The 20756-nt window shown below is 50.3% G+C and overlaps 7 protein-coding genes across 7 annotated transcripts; 3 read left to right on the top strand and 4 right to left on the bottom strand.

Moving 5' to 3' along the window:
- An03g03790 (hypothetical protein) lies at nt 1-2110 on the bottom strand (the record flags this gene model as incomplete). The annotated part of the gene is made up of 7 exons (XM_059747029.1): nt 1-72; nt 180-419; nt 504-662; nt 849-925; nt 967-1192; nt 1272-1418; nt 1901-2110. The coding sequence occupies 7 exons, from the start codon at nt 2108-2110 to the stop codon at nt 1-3; spliced, it is 1131 nt and encodes a 376-aa protein (XP_059605203.1).
- A 2458-nt stretch (nt 2111-4568) lies between these two features.
- Nucleotides 4569-6272, top strand: An03g03800 (uncharacterized protein; the record flags this gene model as incomplete). Its single annotated transcript, XM_001390224.3, has 5 exons — nt 4569-4653; nt 4726-4782; nt 4938-5042; nt 5101-5319; nt 5488-6272. 5 exons carry the CDS (start codon nt 4569-4571, stop codon nt 6270-6272), a joined length of 1251 nt encoding a protein of 416 aa, XP_001390261.1.
- Nucleotides 6273-7111: 839 nt separating this feature from the next.
- Nucleotides 7112-8062, bottom strand: An03g03810 (uncharacterized protein; the record flags this gene model as incomplete). Its single annotated transcript, XM_001390225.1, has 1 exon — nt 7112-8062. One exon carries the CDS (start codon nt 8060-8062, stop codon nt 7112-7114), a length of 951 nt encoding a protein of 316 aa, XP_001390262.1.
- A 680-nt stretch (nt 8063-8742) lies between these two features.
- An03g03820 (uncharacterized protein) lies at nt 8743-10162 on the bottom strand (the record flags this gene model as incomplete). The annotated part of the gene is made up of 3 exons (XM_001390226.1): nt 8743-9614; nt 9689-9879; nt 9945-10162. The coding sequence occupies 3 exons, from the start codon at nt 10160-10162 to the stop codon at nt 8743-8745; spliced, it is 1281 nt and encodes a 426-aa protein (XP_001390263.1).
- Nucleotides 10163-13689: 3527 nt separating this feature from the next.
- On the top strand, nt 13690-16971 carry An03g03830 (uncharacterized protein; the record flags this gene model as incomplete). The annotated part of the gene is made up of 8 exons (XM_059747031.1): nt 13690-13803; nt 13941-14037; nt 14128-14209; nt 14280-14329; nt 14407-14733; nt 14784-15584; nt 15649-15816; nt 15881-16971. 8 exons carry the CDS (start codon nt 13690-13692, stop codon nt 16969-16971), a joined length of 2730 nt encoding a protein of 909 aa, XP_059605204.1.
- Nucleotides 16972-17829: 858 nt separating this feature from the next.
- On the top strand, nt 17830-19344 carry An03g03840 (uncharacterized protein; the record flags this gene model as incomplete). The annotated part of the gene is made up of 5 exons (XM_059747032.1): nt 17830-17917; nt 17952-18532; nt 18610-18794; nt 18883-19184; nt 19283-19344. 5 exons carry the CDS (start codon nt 17830-17832, stop codon nt 19342-19344), a joined length of 1218 nt encoding a protein of 405 aa, XP_059605205.1.
- A 192-nt stretch (nt 19345-19536) lies between these two features.
- An03g03850 (uncharacterized protein) lies at nt 19537-20553 on the bottom strand (the record flags this gene model as incomplete). The annotated part of the gene is made up of 1 exon (XM_001390229.3): nt 19537-20553. The coding sequence occupies one exon, from the start codon at nt 20551-20553 to the stop codon at nt 19537-19539; it is 1017 nt and encodes a 338-aa protein (XP_001390266.3).
- Between the last annotated feature and the right edge of the window lie 203 nt (nt 20554-20756).

Raw genomic sequence — 20756 nt, forward strand, 5'->3', positions numbered from 1 at the left:
CTAAGGGCCAGGTGTTGTCCCACTCTCAGCCACTACACCAACACTTGCAGTGATGACGGGGCCGATGTCTCCCTGTCGCACATAACGGTTTAAGTTTGTGTGGAGATGCGATAGAGCAGATTGCCACACCCTCTTTGTTGGGATGGAATTATTCCCAGAAAATCAAAATTCAGCTCAACAAGCCGGTGAGCTACGATGTTTATAGATGGCTCATATCGCTGCGTAAAGGTGGAAGTGAACATTGTCGCTGCCTCGAGGTTCCGCTCCGACTTTTCTAGCAAGCCATACAACGTTGGCCTTCGGCCTGTGTATCGGTAGGTTAGGTTTTGCTTATACGGTCTTGGCCTCCTTTCGTTCAGGTGACGAAAGTTGCATGCAGGAGCTGCGGTTAGCTTATAGAGATGGAAAGAAATTGTAGACTGGGCACAGAAAGATCTCAGCGGCTATGCTTGACATCTCAATATGATTGGTGAGGGGGACTATGAACCTTACTAGTAGAGTACCTTAGTAGTAGTACTCAGTATCTGCCTAATTGGGGGCCTCCCGAATCCATCATTCGGAAGACCTGCTTGATTAACCTGGTTAGAATCGTCTACAGGCCAAAACTGGATAAGAAGACCAAGGACCCCAGAGTGGCGTAGAAGTTGTTGACTTGGGTTGAGCTGCGAGAACTAATATGCAAGAAAGCCAGCACGGCCAGCCACAGAGGTCATCTCTCTGCAGAGGCGCGCGGCAGCTGAGCGAAACATCATTAGTATGCTCTATGATGTAGTCTAGATAGTATGCACATATCTTGGCACAAAAATACTAGTACTATGTAGGACAAGTTTTCCTCTCCAACGGTCTACCGTCGAAGTCAACTTCAACTTAGATCCCCATCCGATGTCGGCCGAATATAACGCCGTAGGGGGACCCTTAACGAGTACTGGGAGTTGGTTTGACATTTCCTCATCAAATTTATCTTACCGCCACTGGGAAGATCCTTTTCTATCCCAATGTTTCCCCAATTCCAGAGGCTGGATGATGGATGATGGTTGACATGCTGATCCAAGCCACTGGCAGCATGATGACGACGGACAAACCCATCTTGTGATTTGGGTATGTTCCTCCTTGGAGCGAGCCAGGGGGGAGGGATGGACGGCGGTCCGAGTGTTATCCGTGTTGAACTGGCCATGCCCCACCACCAGTCCTCCTGGATTGCGCACCAGGCGATACGGAGTATTTATCCAACATTACTAAGACGTAAGGTTGAACCGTGACAGATGCCGGACTTCCCACCACTTCTGATTGGAGACGGACAAGACAAGACTAGTTACAAAGTAAGAACTTCGCCGACCGTGTGATGCAGCTGCTGTCAAGGAGAGCCCGAACAGGATTACAGTGATCACATGATGTGCAGATTGCAGGACAGAGACACCCTTGCTGAAGATTCATTTCAAGCCCAGCCATGGAAGAGCCATCGCAACACGACAAAATAGACTATGAGGATAGTACGGAGTACATAGTATGTATATTTCATAGTTAAGGACGTGGAATGAGATGCTAATTCCCGGGGTGGATTTCCAAGACAAATCTGACTCGGGGACCGATGGAGGTGAGATGGTGTACCCGCAAGGAGTGTGGCCGACCACCACACGCTAGCCCGCTTTGGATCGATTAGGAGCATACCAAGTTCCAAATTTATCCCCACGAGGTCCAATGACTCTACTGACTTTGTTCAAATTCCGTTTGGTTCCCATGTCTTCGTTTTGTGGAAAACATCCAAGATCTCAGTCATTTTCAGATCAGTGTGGTCTTAAGAGAATCATTGTGTAGTCTGGAGCTGATCATCCAGTCATGTTATCTTCAGCTACTTTTACTTACTAATCGGTAGGATATAATACAAGACCGAAACCTATACCGGTGTCGTACATGTATTGTTTCCTTGCAGGACAATAGTGGTACGATACATATCCCCATGTTCCTGGTCGGGGGTAGATATAGACACAACTTCGAAATAAGGGGATGGATGACTGACGAAGTACCTTCCTTCAGTATCGATTGTACCTTTCTGGGAATCTGATCTCTGCTTAGGTGCTTGAACCAGAACACGCAGGGTGGGACAAGACATACGCCCTCAAGGTTTAGAATGAGTCGAGAGCCCTTCCCATGGTCAATCTGCACCTATCTACTTGGTATCTAATTACTTACCAAGATAGTCTTCAGATGATGACAACTGTAACTAGCATTCCAAGGTGGGTGGGACAATTCTTTGAGAAAAAAGGTTGACGGGCCGACGCTAATAGAAGCATAGGAGTACAAGGTCCTTGCCCAGTGCACGAAATATCCGGCTACCGGCTACGACGGAGGGACTCCATATCAAAATGTAAAAAAGTCCGCAATGGTGCAACTGACTACTAATGGAACCCACGTATCGAGCAGTCAAGGAGAGATACCTTAATGAGGTTAAACCATACAACAGATCAACAAATATTTGCTACAGAACACATTTAATTGCTACCCAAATTCAAGATTCATTTATTTCCTTGCCTTTCCATCGGTTTTGATGCTGTCAGCAAAGTCACCTGCGAGGTAGAACGGGTAACATGAATGTAATATCCAGTAATAGTTACCGGAAGTACGTTGCCAATACAGGTGGGACTCCAGGAAACGATACCACATGGATTCATACCTGTCAATTGAAGAACAAACGATTCTATTGATAGCCAAAGTACGTAGTCGATGGGGAAGAGGAGAGCTGTAGACCAAGGACCCTTTAATCTTCACATTCTTTGCTTGCAGTTTGTTTACCAACCATGAAGGAGATTCGTCAAAGGCAGTCATACAAACTGGAAGGTATCAATAGAAGGAGGGGGAAAAAAGAAAAAAAAAAAGAAAAGAAAAGAAAAGACAAGAAAAGAAAAAGAAAAAGAAACAAAAGCAAAAAGAATAAGAGGACCGGACCCTCGGTGGACTAGTACTAGCGATTCAACAAGCCGAATCTTCATTGCCAACCAGAACAATGCAAATCCGTCCGATGCCCACCCTTTTTTTTCCTTGAACCTTTCCTAAACAGGTTGGAGACTGACGGGTTGTGTGTGTGCGTGTGTGGGTGGACTACTTGGGAAATACTAGCATGAGCTTCCGGTGGTGTGCGCATTTTCTCCCAAGGTGGAGAGGGATGGAGAACTGGATTCGAAATTTTTTTCCTCTCACCTTTCCACCTTAAGTTTTCTTTAATTTCTTCTTTTTTACTTTCCTTTTTGGTTCTCGTCCCACGACCGCCATCTTATTCCTGACCTTCTCTGGTCGATGGGCGAAGATAGATAGGATCTAGTACGGAGTATCTACAAGTAGTAGTGGTGGTGTCCATTCCGAATGGAAATCTGCGGATTGATTGATTAGTGATTAGTTTGTAGTGAGTTGGTTTAGGAGTGATAAATGGTTTCCATTATTATTACCTAGCAGCTTTTCTGGCTGGCTGCCTCTCTTTGAATCTGTGTTTCTTATCCCCGGGCCAAAAAAAATCATAATATCCACGCATCTCGCTTCCCTTCCCTTGCCCCCCCTCTCTCTCACTCCCTCCTCTCTCTCTCTTACTCGCTCCTCTTTCTTCTTGGTCCTCCCCTCTTCCACCCCCGGTCCTCCTCAATCTCCCTCGACGTTGCACCTCTGCTACCCGACGCCTTTCTCCTCTCCCTCTCACTCACTCTCCTACTTACAATCTCTCCCTCTTCCTCGCCATTCTTCTTCCCTCCTCCTCCTCCCCCTTCCCTGTCTTATTTCCCGCACTCACCCCCACGCCTCCTCCAACCCTTTTTAAATCCCTCGCGCCAGACTTTTTTTTGGTCTGTCGTGCCTTCAAAGGGTGAGAAGCTGTTTGTCTCTTCCCTGTTCTGCCTCGTTCGCTCGTGGTAGAATCGTCCGGGATTTTTTGCTCCAGGGGAACATCCATTTGCTTTGGTAAGTCTACAATTTTCTTTGGGATTTTTACCGTCCCGAAGCATTGTTATTTTTTTTTTATTTTCATTTTCATTTTTTTCCCTCTCTGTGCCGCACTCGACCATAAGACACCACTTCCACGAGTTCTAGAGGAACGCAAATCCACAAGGACGCAATCCATCCACTATATCTCACTGCATCCGCTTGGCCTTGAATCGAACTTGGTGTCTCGCATCAATTAAAGTTTGTTGCGTCCGCACCTCATTCCTGTCATGTGAAGAGCCCGGAAGGAAAGGGGACAAGATTGAAGGCAGGCAAGGAAAAAGGAAAAAATAAGTTCGATACCTGAGGAGTCAAATTGGGAGATCTAATAATAAGTCTGATCGATGTCATCGCTGGTCGCCATCCGCCATTTTGTCACTCCTGTGCGCTGACTCGGCCACCTGGCCCGTTTTATTTTCGGCCTCCACGCTCTAGTCGCATCTTGCTTTTCTGTCAATGCCGTTCAAGTCTATTGTCGCACCCAGAACATTTACTCACTCGTCATATCCAGACAGGCCTTTCTTGACTGCCTTCGAGCGGATCCATCCCCATCGCTTCAAAGCTTGACTCCGTCCGTCCTCGTACCACGGTCTCTTCCGGTAAACATGGCATACTACGAGCCTCAGGGTTGGCAGGCACCGGCCGCGCGCCAGGCCTCTTGGGAGCAACCTGCTCCCCCATCGCGGTCAGGTATGGATTGGTATCACCGAATATAGTGTAGGTATCACGGTTCTCATTGCTCACGACGATTCTTCTATGCAGGATCGAGTTCCGTCTCCCAGCGTGACGAAATCCCGGCGTTTTCTTCTCAGTTCGATGGTACGGATAAACTTCCCCTGCATTGTTTCGCCTACTCTGGTGCTGCGACCGTCCAGTAGTGCGCAAGCATATACATTTGTTAGCCGTGTCGGATCTGCGGCCTGTTTCTCGTTCTGTGACAAGCAAGAATTCGGTTGCATGCTAACATCCATCAGAGGTCGACCGTGCTATTGACAACCTCGTCAAGAGTGGAAAGCTGTGGGCTGCACCCCGGAGGGATTCCATGCCCATGATGATGGGCCGTCCCTATCCCGACTACGGTATGATATTGCGAGATCATTTGATTTTATCACGACACATTCTAAACCCCAGTGGCAGATCCCCGCATGGTCAACTCAATGAGCCAGCGTCATCACTCGATCAGCGAGTTCGATTCTCGGATGCATCCCAGTCCCAATGTCCAGGGCTTCTATGCCTCTCAGCGATTCCAGGGTCGCCCCAATGAAGTAGAGCAAATGATGCAAGCGAAGCGTCGGATGGCAGCACAGCGTGAGAGGGAGCTCCGCAACTATCACCAGGAGCAACAGTACAACCGAAGTACGTGGTAGCATCTGTCTTTGGAGCCTTTTCTGCACATGCATCTTTCTTCCCCAATATTCCCCATACATACTTTTTTTTGCCCATGTGTATTTGTTGGCTTGTATATTACGTTGGGACATGGCTCCCGCTTCGAACATGGTTTTAATTCTTTTCTTCTTCTCAAAGGCCTGCTTGCCGAAATGTCTGGAAACAAGTCCGATCGCTCCCTCAGCCCGGCCGCCATGAGCGAAGAAAGCCGCCGGGAACTACTCGCTCGTCAGCATAGGGCTTTATACGGCAACGACAGCCCTGCCTTCTTCCCTCCCGCCGGTCTCGCCGATGACGGCACACGCTCCGAAAGCCAGGCAGGTGGCACGCCGACTTCCTCGACCGGCGTCCGTGGTGCATCCCCCCGCAACGTTGATCCGTTCGGTCTCGCACAGACCCCGGTTCAGGCTGGCGCCGACAGTCTCGGTCAGACTGCAGCCAGCGCTGCCTCCCTGCAGTCGCCTTCTCGTGCCAACAGCACCTCCTCCCCCAGCTCTGCCATCAACCCTGTTTTTGGCAAATACGACAGTGCCGACCAGCCTGTAACCTCGACATCGTCTCCCGGCGGTGCTGATTCTCCTTCCTCGAGACAAGCTCCTTCCAAGTCAATGGCTGGGCCGATTGGCTCCGTTGGCCCCATCGGAACCCGTCCTTTGCCCCAGCCTCATGCGGGACAGGTATCTAACCCGGCGCTGAACAAGCGCTCCACGACTCCGCTGCCCTCTCCCCTGGGATTCGGTTTCACTCCAGGCGATGCCGCTTCGGATCGTTCTGTTCCCTCCGTGTCGACCGCACCCACTACTGCGGCTGCGACCGCTAGTGTCAAGGATACATCCGGGGGAGTTGGCCTTGGCTGGGGCAACGGCAGCGGTGTCTGGGGTTCCAAGAACGGTCTCGGAGTTCAGGCCTCGGTCTGGGGTTAGATAACAATGGGCGGATAACCAACATCACGCATTATTTGTTCGGCATGTGTTCGCTTCTGTGCTGTGGCGTTTTAAGAGAGGGGTTTCGTTTTGATACTATTGGGAAAAGAGCATGGTACATACTGGAAGAGGCGGTGGTGCAAGAGTACGTCTTTTGATTTTTGTCTAGCGCTCCGTCACATGTGGACTGTTAATTTGGTACATGGCTGGTTTACTGACTGGGGAACTTGGTTGGCCTGTTGGTTTCTGGAGTCGGTATTCCCCATTTGGTGTGCTTTTTGTATGCTTGCATTTATCCTTTGACGCTGTGCTTTTTGGTTTCCTTTCCACTCTGCTTTTCTTTCCTCTTCTTTTTTTTCCCCTCTTTTTTCTTTACTTTTTCTTCTGTCATGACCTGCCACGACCTGCCAGGGTTGGGGTTTGTATTTACCTTCAGGGAGTGTACGTCTCGGGCTCTTGTTTCCCACTCATTCACGGGGGGTTCAGGTGTTATTCTATCATCATTCGGGTCTGGTTGCGAGTTTGGCCGAAGCATGCGGGTTTTAGTTCAGCAACTGGGCTTCTATCTTGGGTATGAAAAGGTTGATTGATTGTTGTTATCTTACTGTGTTTTATGCGTTTATGGGGCATTGGCAAAAAGGAACATTCGGGGATGCAGGCAAAACATCAAAAGAGTTAACGGAGTCTGATCTGCTGAGGTTCTGGTCTGTCATGTTTTATTGATAGGTTTGGTCATATACTACTACTTCTCTTTGCCCTTTTTCTATCATCTCTTTCCTCCATCGTCCATCATCCGTATCCTCCAGTACAGCACGGCACGGCACTAAAGAGTCTCAACCTCACGCCAAATTCCCAGTGAAAAACTGCACCAGCTTAGGCCCCGACTCCTGCAACTGATCATACAAATCAAAGTGATTCTTCCCCTGCACAACAAACAGTTCTTTGGGCTCCCTCGCCAACCGCACTGCCTCCTCACTATAATGCAGCGTCTCCGCCTCCGCACCCGCAATCATCAACACCGGCCGCGGCGCAATCAACCTCATAAACGCAAACGAATCGTACACCATCATCCGATCATAACTCTCCAACGGCACCCTCTGCGTCGAGCGCTCATGCTTCCCTCTTTGCGTAGTCCCATAATACTCCGCCGCTGCCCTGAAAAACGAATCCACGTTTCCTCCCTCCTGCAACACCTTCTCCGCATCAAACATCTTCGGCGCCTTCTCCTCCTCCTCCCCATGATTAATCTTATTCCTATCCCCGGCCGCACCCCCCAACACAGCCCCAATTACCTCCTCATTCTCCCTCAACTCCTTTTGCACCCCACCGCACCTACTCATCTTTCCCACACAGGCCCCCGACACCGTCGCCACGGCCTTGATTCGTACATCACTCGCCGCAGCGAAGCATGCATACCCACCCGACGCGCAGATTCCCAACACTCCAATCCGCGAACTGTCCACTCCGCGCACGGCGGTGGAGAGGTACGTGACTGCCGCCTTGATGTCCTCGACGCGCTGGAAGGGATCCTCAAGCCCGCGCGGCTGGCCGGTGCTGGCGCCTTGGTAGGCTGCGTCGAAGGTTACGGTTGTGAAGCCTGCGGCGCTGAGGTGGCGGGCGTAGAGGGCGGCGGTTTGCTCTTTAACGCCCGTCATGGGGTGCGAGATGACTATGCCTGCGGTGATGCTGCTGCTGCTGTTGCCCGTTTGGGGGCGGTAGAGGTGTCCGGAGAGGGTGTGTGTTGCTGAGGGGAAGGTTATGGATGAGGGAGTAGAAGTAGTAGTAGTCATTGTGATCGAGGTGGGTAGTAGTTAACTTGATTCCAAATAGTGGAGAGTGTGTTCAATATTCTCAAGTTCAATGGCATTGGGAGGTAAGTAGTAGTACTGTAATTACTAGAAGTATATATAGGGTTCAGGTGCTGCTTCTCGGAGGCTGATCGGCAAGTCCGAAGATTTTCGGGATTGGGGTTCTTGGTCGGTTCTCGGATATGGCAAGGACGGATGACGGCGGATATAGGAGTTAAGGACGGTATTTAGATGCTGCTTGTTGCTTAGGGGCTTATTGAAGTATCTAGCTCTGGTTTCTTGTAGGGAATTCTTCGAAATGGGAAAGCTGCGCTGTGTGGTGTGTCGGTGGCGGGTGGTAGGGTGTCGGGATGACATTAATGACTGGGTAGTATATGGATTGCTATAACACAACATATTCGGTCGCTTGGTCATAGTTACTACTAAATGAATTACTCTACTGACTGCCGTTCATTGTTAAAGGGTAGGAATATAATGATTGCTGTGTATTGATTACTAGTAAGTACCAATCCTCGTCGCCTTGTATATATAATGTCATAGTCTAAAAACATGATTTCGCTGAACTATGCAAGCGCTATTGTGGGTCGATCATAAGCATGCCGTCGTTTAACCAATTTCTCTTTATCTTATGAATGAATGTACTCAGCAGGACGTCAGGGTCCCTAAGCTGCTTCCTCAGCCACACTGGCACGTGGTAGCATAGGATCACTCTCTGAACAAGTCGTGGATATGGAGTCGCTGCGACTCCGGCCGGCAGCGGTCTCGATCTTTCTTCGTGCTGTAAATAGTCCCGACACGCCGCATTCTTGGTTCCGTCCCAGCCAGGGTTTGCGCGCTTCTCCCAGCACGCGCCGCCCCAGATAGTAGATGAGCTGCCCGAGGATAATGAGCGCGAAAGCAATCGGGTACATCCAGTGGATTGTGTAGTGAAACACCCCGACCCCGATGAGAACCCCCCAGAAGTTCATCGTCAGCATCGATATGTTGAAAAATGCCGCCGATGACAGCCGGAACAGCAGCGGTACCATACAATAGAAGGAAGCAAGACACAGCGTATATCCTGTCAAGTAGATACCAACCTGGAAGTTCCAGATCGCATTATGGAACGAGTTGCGGTCGAAAACGCCCGCCTGGACGCCATTTATGACCATGCCGTACATGGCCATTTGGCCCAAAACTTCGTATACCGGGGCCGTACTGACAAAGACCTCCTCACCCGTGTTGGCAAGTCCGTAGAATGTCGCGCCCAGGAGTGCGAAGAGGTCGCCTTTGATCAAATCGGCGCGCGAATAGTTCCCGTCATCGGCACCAGTGATCCGGTCCGAAGCAATCAGGAAGCCCATGCCGCCAATACAGATCATAATACCTAACACCTGTGTGATATGGTAACGCACGCGCAAGATTGTGAAGGACACAATAAGCACGACCGCAATGGCCCAGAAATTTATCAACTGGGCGCTCAGCATAGTCGTATGGCGATAGGCCAGCACAATGAAATAGTTACCTTCCACGTCGCAGAAGGCCAAAATAATATCTATCCAAGACCGCAATTAGAGAGGCCTTGGTGGGGAGGTGAGGGGGCTTCTTATAGTATACAGCGACGCTTACATTTCCAACCGTGCTGAAGCACTACCCGTGTCCAGCCTTTCAGGCCATAACGGTATATGGTATATGGGGTGAAGATAGCATTGAGCAGAAAGTAGTTGAAGAATGTCTGAAAAGCCGGGATTGAGGTTCCCTCGCTGACCAGTAGTGTGCTGAATGTGCTACAGGCAGTGTTGGTGATAGCCAGAACCTGTCTGTGTGACAAGTTAACCATCGACCACACCTTGGTGCTTCAAGCGTTTCCAACTGTATAACTCACCCGAGGAAAAGGGTAATGTAGAACTCTTTTGTCGCGAGGTATGCAAGGACGTTGTCTTGTTTTTCGACATGCGTGGCAGGCACTTCTGGTAGGGTGTCTCCGCTCTGAGGAGCCTCTAATGTGGGAGCAACCTGCTCCGGGGATTGAGCTACAGGTATGTAACTAGCGGGGAGTGGAGAGGATCTCTGAGCGGCAAGCCGAGCCTTGGTATCGGACATCTCTGATAAGCGATACAAGGAAAAAAAATTGAGTTTTTGAGCGAACAGAACTTGAGACTGATATGGTTCCTAGCAACCACTGGGAGACTTTATAACTAAGACGAGCGCAAAGTCCCCCCAAATTCGCTCATCTATGGCGATAACCAATCTGGTGACAGCCCGAGTGAAGCAAAGGGGTATCAAGATGTAGGTGGTGGGAAGATACTGCTGAAGTTAGAGTAGATTGTTCCATCGTGAAGGGAAAGCCGAGGTCAAGGCGGGGGTAACATTCCTTAGGTAAGACAACCGTGGATCGGATCTCCCCGCTATCCCTTTTGAAGTATGATATGCCAGGTCACTTCTACGGTAATGCCATTGAACTCTTGATATACGTAATTGGGGGCGAGCCACGATCAGTCACTGATGGCTCGGTAGTTGATGGTCGAAGCATCCGATTCAATGAATGCGAAAGACCAACATTTCGGCTCAATGTCATGAGCACTTAATGTGCTAATGTCCTGGCATGGGAAAACCTGAGACTGGAGAGGTGCAATGGAATATATAGCAATGGCAATGGAGATTCGATATCCATAGGAGACTGACAAAGTCAGGAACATGCACGATGGAAACGAGGTTGGAAATCATCGCCTGGTGAAGGCGCGATCCTACCGGAAGAGGAAAGTGATCAGGTGATACGGTTCCTAAAGGGGAAAGAAGCGGAAACGGCTTCTAGAAAAAGCGTCGTCCCAGTCACATCCCAGCAATGGCAGCTGCTGCGCGTTCAAACTCCCTCGGATGCTGGTGGTTCAGGTTATGGACCATTTTGGGCAGTCCTTGAGCTTGAAGCAGGCACTAAATCCGCGATGTGGGTTCGAGTCAAAGCCAAGTGGAGACCCTCCGATCATTTCGTTCCATTGCAGTTTCAACCTTTGACAGCTTGCATCGCGATACCCTGGTCACTTTATGCGCACTATCATCATTGCGAGCGCTAACCATTGGCAGCCTCACCTTCGACTGCTCATAGACTACAATTTTGTTTGTGACCGCCTAATAACATTGTCAGTAACTGTTTTGGACATTCCATTTGAGAAGGACTTTATGAGGGGTATACAATTATGATGCAGATCGAATTACAAGGACGACTGACGCCTGAAATAGTAGAAGTAACTGTATAGACAACCGTTCATTGCCTTACCCCCATATAAGCCCACAGAAAAGCTGCCTTACGCCCGGTAAACGTACAGACCACCCATAAATAGTGGTCAATCGGACATGAACTATACTTCTTCTCCTGATGAAGAAATAAAATACACTTCGTGTTAGTAGCCAAAGCATACAAAGTGCTGCGAAAGGATTGCATGTGTTCTACTACACTTGTAGAAGAGTTAGCGGGAAAGAATGAAGGAAAGCTAGAGAGAAGCTGTGCATAATCAAACACAGCAGCTTTCCTTTCAAGCAGACACCCAAGGATGCATACTCTACAATATCTCGCTCTTATTCGCAAATGAAATGATAATAGCACACCTTGATGCTCACGTTTCTGAACGTTTGACGACTTGATGCTTTGCTGTTGCATGGAATTCTAGAGATAATAGTAACTAGGGGCATACTCTCATCGTAGTTTACTGCGCAGGATCAGCGAGGAATGATGAATAGCTGACACCCAGGAATAGCGGGTACTGCAAAGCAGATGACGACCGCGTCGTTGCACAGATCAGGCAGGATTGGAAGTGGTTCGGTCGATGCCCAACATGGAGATGCTCTGACGTTTCGTAATGATTACTTGTTTCCAGGAACTCTCATGTCGGAGAGGGATCTGGATGATCCTGCTGAAGCTGCTATCTGTGCGATTTGTGGGAGGGGTTGAACAAAAGCATTGTGACGTTTCATCCAAACGGTGATGCCCGTTATTGTCCAGACATGGAAGGTTTACATACTTTTACTACAATTGGCGGTGGAACGGGCCCAGGCAAAGAAGGCAAGAGACGTGGAGACCGACTGGGCCAGACTTTGGTTCGGGAGGAAATGAATTATAATTAGAAACTCCATGGTCCGAAGGTCGGGGAGGTATGACAATGATGGCACTGAGGTTCACTTGGAGACCTTCCATGTATCGGCTGATTTGTATCTACAGTGGACGGTATTTGTCTAGATTATATCTAGTCTTTGTAGTGAAGAAAATTGTCAGACAGAGTGGGCCTGACATTTGACAACCCCTGGAACATCTCGGATTTGTTAAGCTTTCTGGAATCCAACCAACTTTACCTTGACATGTAAAAAGGCTATTTGAAATCCTCAGCTGGTAGTATAGTAGTCTGTAGATACTCTCCAGTGATGTATACAGTATAACTACTACATCAAAGCGCAGACCTTCATTATCCCGCGGCGGGTGCACGTCATTTGCGACCCCCCCTGGTTGACGCTGGTTCCCTTCGGTCGCTTCCCTGCAGATCTCCGTCTCGCGCGCGCGTCTTTGGCTCATCTCCTTTCTTCAGGACATCTTGAACTCCTATATACTTATATACTTATCTACTTATAATAATGCTGTCCCTCGTACTATCATGAACACTTAGGATCATCGCATTGCTTCGCCGGGTCGGATCAGGTCAAGACGCCTAGCTCCCTAAGTAGCTTGCTTGCAAGAACTTCTTTCAAGTCCGATCCCTCCGAAAGCGCTGCTGGCTGGTGCCCCCGGGTGTTCAAGCAAGCAGGCAACTCCTTCTCCCAGTGGCTTCCTAATCTCCGGTCGCGTGTGCTGGGTGAATCTTGTAGCGCGCCGGCACCAAATGCAAAGAACGGATAAGAAAAGCTAGAAGGGACAGAAGGTGCCAAAATAGATAGAACAGACACACAGCGCCGACCACAGCCGAGGCCGTCAGGTGGTCCCGGCCCCAAAGTTCAGGATCATCCATCGTTCATCATCTCGTCCGCAAAAGCAGCCAGAGCAGAGCAGAAGCAGAGCAAAAGCAGCCAAAAAGCACACCTCCATCCATCCATCCATCCATTGTTTCCCTCGCACACCCAACATCACCCGAACTTATTTTTTTTTTTCTTTCTTTGCCCCATCCATTTTCAGTTCAGTTTCCCCATTCTTTCCCATCCTTCCAACCTCTACCCTCCCCTCCTCTTCCTCCTCTTGAGTTCTCCCCCAAGTCGTCATCTTTGGTACTTACTTCTTACCTCTTCGCGAGTCTTTTACATCATTCTTCCCCTTCCCTCCGACCAAACTTCCGATCTTCCAAACTTTCAAAGAACACCCAACCTCTTCCCCCCCCCTCTCTCTCCTCCACTCTTCCCTCCTTCTTCTTCCCTTCTTCTATTCCTTTTTTAATTTTAACCCTTTCCCTTTGTTCCCCACTTTCCTTCCCTTTCCGCCCCGAAACCAAACCAACCTAACCACAACCAACAAACCCCCCTCCCTCGTCCAATCTGGACCAGACCGCGGTCCGTCTTATCATTCCGCCTTCTCGGGGCTCTCCTCGCGCCGGTGCACTCGTTCCTGAGTTGTCCCGGAGTGACGAGACGCCACCTCGCCATTCTGCCGGACCATGGCGTTGGAGGTGCAACCGCCCAGCGATCGCAAGCGGGTGAAAGTTTACGAACTCAAAGATAATGACTGGTTTGATCGCGGGACGGGTTTTTGTACAGGACAGATCCTTGATGTGAGTCCCGGTCGCCGCCATGTGTCTGGCCGCAGCGCGATCTCCGTCGCCGCTCCTCGGGCGCAAACACTGCGGCTCTCAGGCGCGCGTCCTCAATTCAGCTAGTTTTCGCTAACAATCCCTTCTTTGTTTCCCAGGATGAGCCGCGGATATTCGTCGAGTCGGAGGATGAGCCTAATCGTGTGCTCCTGGAGACAAAAATCTCCAAGGATGACGGCTATCAGAAACAACAAGGTCCGCTTGCCCCTTACACGCCTTCCGCTACATCGCATGCATCGAGGGAGATCGCAGAATGCGAGCTGACATTTCCGCGACGTGAAATAGAAACGTTGATAGTATGGACCGAACCAAATGGGACGGACATGGCGCTGAGTTTCCAGGAAGCGGAAGGGTGCGCTGTGATCTGGTAAGACTTGCCCATGCCACCATGGAGCCTTGCGGCAATCGACTCCAATCCATCGCTGACGGCATTATAGGAATTTCGTTACTAGCGTACAGCAGCATCTTTTGAACTTGGCACCAGGAGGTTCGTCCTACTCTGTTTCTCACTAATATCGCTTTGCTGGTTGCCATTGCTAACCATTGTCACGTCTGGTGCTCTAGAAGATGCTCTATCGGACGATATCGAAAGCTACCAGTCAATCATGCTGCCTCCACCCGAGCTCGGAAACCTACCCGAAATCGATCATGTTATGAGGGCCGCTAGCATTACCCAGGCCGGGCGTGATGCGCTATCGAAATTCGTCATCCGAGAAGAGTACATCCCCAAGCTCATCCCGTTAGTTACAATGGCCGAGGATCTCGAAAGTCTCTCCGATCTACATCGCCTGTGCAATATCATGAAGTCGCTCATCCTTCTCAATGACAACACCATAATCGAGACAGTTGTTACGGATCCTATTATCCTTGGCGTGGTGGGAGCATTGGAATGTGCGTATACTGAATTCCTCTGGACTGACAGTGTTGCTGACGGATTCAAGATGACCCCGAGTTTCCAACGCACAAAGCGAACCACCGACAATACCTCGCAGATAAGTCGCGCTACAAGGAAGTTGTACCTATTAAGGATGCGTTAATTCGCCGCAAAATCAGCTACACTTGGCGCTTGCAATATCTCAAGGATGTGGTCTTAGCTCGAATTCTAGATGATCCGACTTTCTCGGTTCTCAATTCCTTGATCTTCTTCAATCAGGTCGAGATCGTCAACCACATCCAGGCGAATGGTCCCTTTCTGAAGGAATTGTTCTCGGTCTTCGATCCAAGAAGCGCGGACACTAAGCGTAAGGAGGACGCTGTCCAGTTTCTCCACCAATGCGCTGTCATCGCAAAGAATCTGCAGGCGCCGGCGCGTGCTAATCTATTTGCGAATTTCATCAACCATGGCCTGTTTGCCGTCATTGCCTTCGCCATCAAACACCCCAAACCGGCTCTGCGTACAACTGGAATCGATATCCTGGTGGCGCTTCTTGACCACGACCCCGTGATGATGCGTGGGTATATGCTAAAAGCTGTCAACGAGAAGAAGACACCTTTGACCGACACGCTGATTGATTTGCTGCATACTGAGTCCGACCTGGGGGTCAAGAACCAACTCGCTGATGCCGTCAAAGTTTTACTGGATCCCCAAATTCCCCTGCAAGATACCTTGGGCCGGGCTGGGCCCGACAATTTCAACAAGCCGCGTCCGAATATCCTCTCCGATGCATTTGTTCAGAACCATTTCGATGAATCTGCGAGAAGGCTATTCTGGCCGCTGAAACGCCTCGAACATGATGACCACCGTATGTCTCCCTTACAGGGAATTCGTTCTGGGATTTGACGATAACTAACTGCCTTGTAACTTAGTTCGGAACTTAAGCTTCCAAGAGGTGTCGCTGTATTCCCATCTCGTTGATATTTTAACGTTCTTTGTCCGCCAACACCTATACCGGAGTCGGAATGTCATTCAAAACGAATCCCTTGCCCCTCGAATCGCTCAGTTACTCACGGTGCCCCACAAGCACCTTAAGCTGAGTAAGTTTTCCCTGTGGACCAGATCGTCATTATGGGAATGTTCTAATAAAGAAATCGTTCTCAGCTGCGTTGAGATTTTTCCGTGCTTTGACTAGTCTTCAAGACACTTTCTACCAGGCTCTGATGACCCATAACAACATCTTTGGGCTCATCCTCGACATTGTTTACGAGACTATGCCCCGTGATAATCTCCTAAATTCGGCCTGTCTCGAACTATTCGAAGCGATCCGATGCGAGAATATGAAACCGTTTGTTCTACACGTAGTGGAGAAGTATGGCGAAAAAATCAGAAACATCACCTACGTGGACACATTCCAGAGCTTGATCCTACGCTACGAGCAAATGCAGGGCTACGGCGCCGAGCCGGACTCGTCCCTAATGTCGCATGAGGAGACGCTGCCTTCCCAAAGGATGCCTGCCGGCGGCCAGCGTTGGCAAGGTGTCGGGGAGATGGATGCTGCCGAGGAGGAGTATTTCAACACTTCCGATGATGAAGAGGTAGGGCGCTTGTTCCAGCATGGTCCCCTTTCGAAATTGGCTAACCATGGCTATCAGTGGCAGCAGGAGAGTAGGCAGACCACATCAGATGCTGCCCGAATGCAGAATGGCGCTGCGTCGCCCATCGTCAAACCGCTTGTGGATTACCCGGATGACGACGATGAAGACGATGCGATGGACACAAAGCCAGAATCCAGCGATGGGCAAGCGCCACAGAACCAGGAACAACCGCAGCAAGATGACTCAGGTCACGATGCTGCTGCCGGCTCACCCACAGACTCACCGTCCACTCCGGTCTCAACGCCTCAAACGCCACCCGAACGGTTGTCGGAAAAGCGTCGGCGCGAGGAGGAAGACGATGACGAGCTGATGAAGCTCACAGCTGGACCTAAACGAAGAAGTTCAACTAGCGCCGGTCCTGGCACTGCCGGAATGGTGCGGAGAAAGCGAAGCGTGTCCATTGGCTCGCTTTCCGCCAACGACAAGGGGGCAGCGCTGGGGAGCCTCAATAGCAGTGCACCACCGAAGAGAATCGCAATCAACCTTAGCTCGGCTACGATCAAGGCGTCTGACCCAGGCTCGACCGACTCTGGAGCTGATCATGCGAACAACGAGAAAGAAAACCGAGATGACAACCACAGCGGTGATGGTGGCTAATTGGTATCCACCACGTCTTTGATTGATGCCTTGATGGCTCTTGTGTCGAGCAAACCGTCTTCTTACATTTGCTGCCAGCATCGTTCGCGTTTCGTCAGAGTAACAGGATCTTTCCCTGCTTGTTTTTCACGACAGCCTCCTAGATACCAGATGAAGTGATGTTGTTCTATTTTTCTATCTTCTACTTTTTTCCTGCCCTTGTGAGCCGGACGTATTTTGATGTACGATCGGTATCATTGTGCTGTTCCTTTTGCATCCTTGCTCTCTCCATCTTTCCTTTTAGATATCATGTATTACGGACTCAGCTCTGCGGCGAGATCTTCTTTTTGTTCCGATTATACCTTTGCCCAGTTATCTCGTGGGCACGATGTACATCTACTCGCATTATCTGCCACTTCTTTCCTCCTTTCTTGTACTGCTCGCTTGTCCCGGAGTTTCCGGTGCTGTTGCGGTTCTTCTTACGCATATGATGAGGGCGCTTTCACCGTACCATCAAAGGGCCACCAGGGAATTCGTTTTACATGGACACTGTTATTTCGCGCGTGATAGTGATCAGTTGAGCTTGGCATTCGGGATGATTTATGATCTTGACATGGTGCGAGCACACCGTTCGTTGTCTCCATCGGTTAGCCACACTGGTGGTTAGGAGCGGAGTCCAGCTGGAGGACACACTTGAATTGCATCCTCGAGGAAGGGCCTACTTGCACATACCTGTGTTGCCGCAGCCTAATCTGACCCGACTTCTTCGATGTACAACAAATCGCCCTGACCAGTCCCAGCAGCTGTACTGTGTAGATAGCCGAGCACCTGTAGGCTAACGCTACTGTCCGTGCGTCATGGATAGAACAAACGATCGGCATGCGGGTCCCGAATCCACCGGGTGCTTTATCCCGGGAAACTCTCTTTTCTTTCACCCTGGATCGGCCAACTCAATATCCACCATTCCGTACGTACATCTATCCTCCCCTAATCGTAGGTAGGCTACGCTCCGCCATCGTGCATGCAGGCCATGGCCCCTTCACTGCAACCCCATGTCACCTCGGACAGCTTCTTCCACACAACCTCGCCGCCACGACCAGTATCCTCCAATTCACCCGCAACTCCAGTCATAGTCTATTTTATATCCGGAAACCCAGGTCTCATCTCTTACTATTACCCCTTCTTCACCTACCTCTCCACCAAACTCCAATCCCTCAGCAGCAAACAGAAGAAAGATCATCAATTTCACATCTACGGCCACAGCCTAGCTGGCTTCGAAGTACAGTCTCCCCTTCCCACGCATTACCACAACGTGGAAGACCAGATCCGGTTCATCCAGCGCAAGCTCGACTCCTTCGTGCAAGCCACTACGCAACCATCTCCGACTACTAATGTTCGGTCCCGTGTCATCCTCATGGGCCATTCTGTGGGCACTTATATCGCCATGGAAGTAATCCGGCGACATCGCGAACGCTCAACGTCTGACCACTCCAATACTGGTGGCTTCGACATCATCGGTGGAGTGATGCTCTTCCCGACTGTAATGGATATTGCCAGTTCCCCCTCGGGAAAGAAGTTGACTGTACGTCTTCCCCCCGTTTCGCAAGGCGACAACTTTCCCTTGAATAATGGATTGATGCTCAAAAACAAAAAACATAGACCCTGCTATCAATCATCCCCTCCCTCGCATTAGTAGTCTCCGTCTTCGCCCGTATCCTCACCACCCTCCTACCTGACTTCGCCCTCCGTACATTAATCAAACTGTTCATGGCCGATCCGCCATCGCAGGCTATTGATACCACCTGCGCCTTCCTGAAGAGTAAGAGGGGCGTCAGACAGGCCTTGTTAGTTCTCCTTACCCCCAGCTACCCTTTCCCCTCCCAAAAAAGGCAATCAACAGAAGATTATATATATTAACGCTTAGGTGAAAAGGCACATGGCTGCTGATGAAATGCGCATCATTACGACCGATAAGTGGAGCGATGATGTTTGGGGAATAGCTTCCTCTTCCTCTTCTTCCTCCAGAAACAGGGATGGTGAGAGGAATGACTCGTTGACTACTGCAGCTTCTCTTCCAGCCCGGATGTTCTTCTATTTTGGACGGAATGATCATTGGGTTGCGGAGAAGACGAGGGAGGAGATTATCGAGGCCAAGAGTATGGCCAGGGGAAAGGGAGGGAAGACTCCAACCATGGTGGTCTGTGAGGATGGGCTACCGCATGCATTCTGTTTGCGTGAGTATTCTCCCCGATTATTTATTTCTTCTTCCTTTTCTCTACTTGCGGTTCGGCTTGGGGGTCGGCTGGGAGCTAATCTGGACAAATGCATATAGGTCATAGCGAAGTCACGGCGAGTAAGGCCGCTGGGATGGTCATGGATATCATCGCCGATTGAAGGTAGCTTGGTCTATAAGTTGGTACTGGGGAAATAGTGTAGATCATTTAGAGGGTTTGTGGAACCTAGAACTAGTAATCTACGGATACATATTTTGTTAACATACTGCCAAGCGAAGGATTATGGATTATGGGTATCTAACGTGTCTAACATCTGGATGGCGTAAAAAAGACAACGGCAAGTGGCGTCGCGCTATTGACCCCCCTGATACGCTAGTCCAGCCCTCCGGAACAAATCCCCAAGAACATCCTGCTGCGGAGGATTCGGATTTGCTCCTACGCCAGGCATTGCCACAGCCGGCGGTGGCTGCTGCCAGTCGCTGGGTCCAAACTGATGCGCCCGGACACTCCACTCATCATCCTGCGTCCGCTGTTGTCCAAAGAGATCCTTGAGCGAAATCTGCCGACCCATCGGTACACTTGACTGCACTTCTTCCAGCGGAGGCGCGGTCGCCGACGCCACAGCAGCGGCGACATGCAGACCGTTTTGCTGCGCTGCTTCCAATCGTTCGCGCGCAAGCTTCATACTCTGTCCGGCGTGGGTTGCGCATTCACGAATCATTTGGGCGTTGATGGTGCGCGTCTCCGCGGTTGAGTTAGGCGGAGGCTCCGAGTAGATCCAGAGACCGTAGATGCGGACATTGGTGCCGTCGTTCGCACCCGGCTTGGTGGATCCGTTAGCACCATTGATACCATTGCTGTTGTTGGCGCCTTCCGCCTCTGGGGTGTAGTCTGATTTCAGGATGATGTATTCTTCGGTGATTTCGACGTTCTCGCCGTCAGTGAGGAAGAGATCGAAGTTATTCAGACCTCGTCGGTTGAGGACAAAGACACTGTATCGTTCCTCGCCTAGGGCGCCTTGAGTGAGTTGGCAGACAAACAAGGAGCCTTCAATGCCGTTCTTTTCCCATTGTCGTGAGCTTGGGCTAAAGATGTAGACGACGGCGTATTGGGCGAGTGAGAGAATGTTGGTGATGGAGGGGTTATGGCGGCGCAGGACAGAGAGGTTGAGCTCCTCGTTGGAGCGGAGCGGTGGAGGCATGGAAGGTTCTTGGTGATCCTGAAGTTGCTGGGTATCAGAAAGGTAATTGTGAAAGTCGGAGTCGTAGTCGGAGGGTTGGGGGACGCCTTGGCTGGGATGACGACGGTGGGTGTGGTTGTTATTGTTGTTATTGTTGTTCTGTCGGCGGGGCTTGCGGCCTGTCATCATGCAGGATATCTAAACTCTGAGAGAGAAAGAGGGGAAAGATTAGGAAAAGATAGAAAAGGGACAGTGAGGGAGAGGGAGAAGAAAAGCTGGAGCGATAGCCAAGCAGGAGGGGACAGAGAGGGAAGAATGCAGCAGACGTCGAAGCACAGCTGGTGCTCTCTGTTCGGGAAGCGGTCGGGACCCCCGCGTGGTCTGGACTCGCC

This window comes from Aspergillus niger (assembly GCF_000002855.4).
Source record: "Aspergillus niger supercontig An03".
Lineage (NCBI taxonomy): Eukaryota > Fungi > Ascomycota > Eurotiomycetes > Eurotiales > Aspergillaceae > Aspergillus > Aspergillus niger.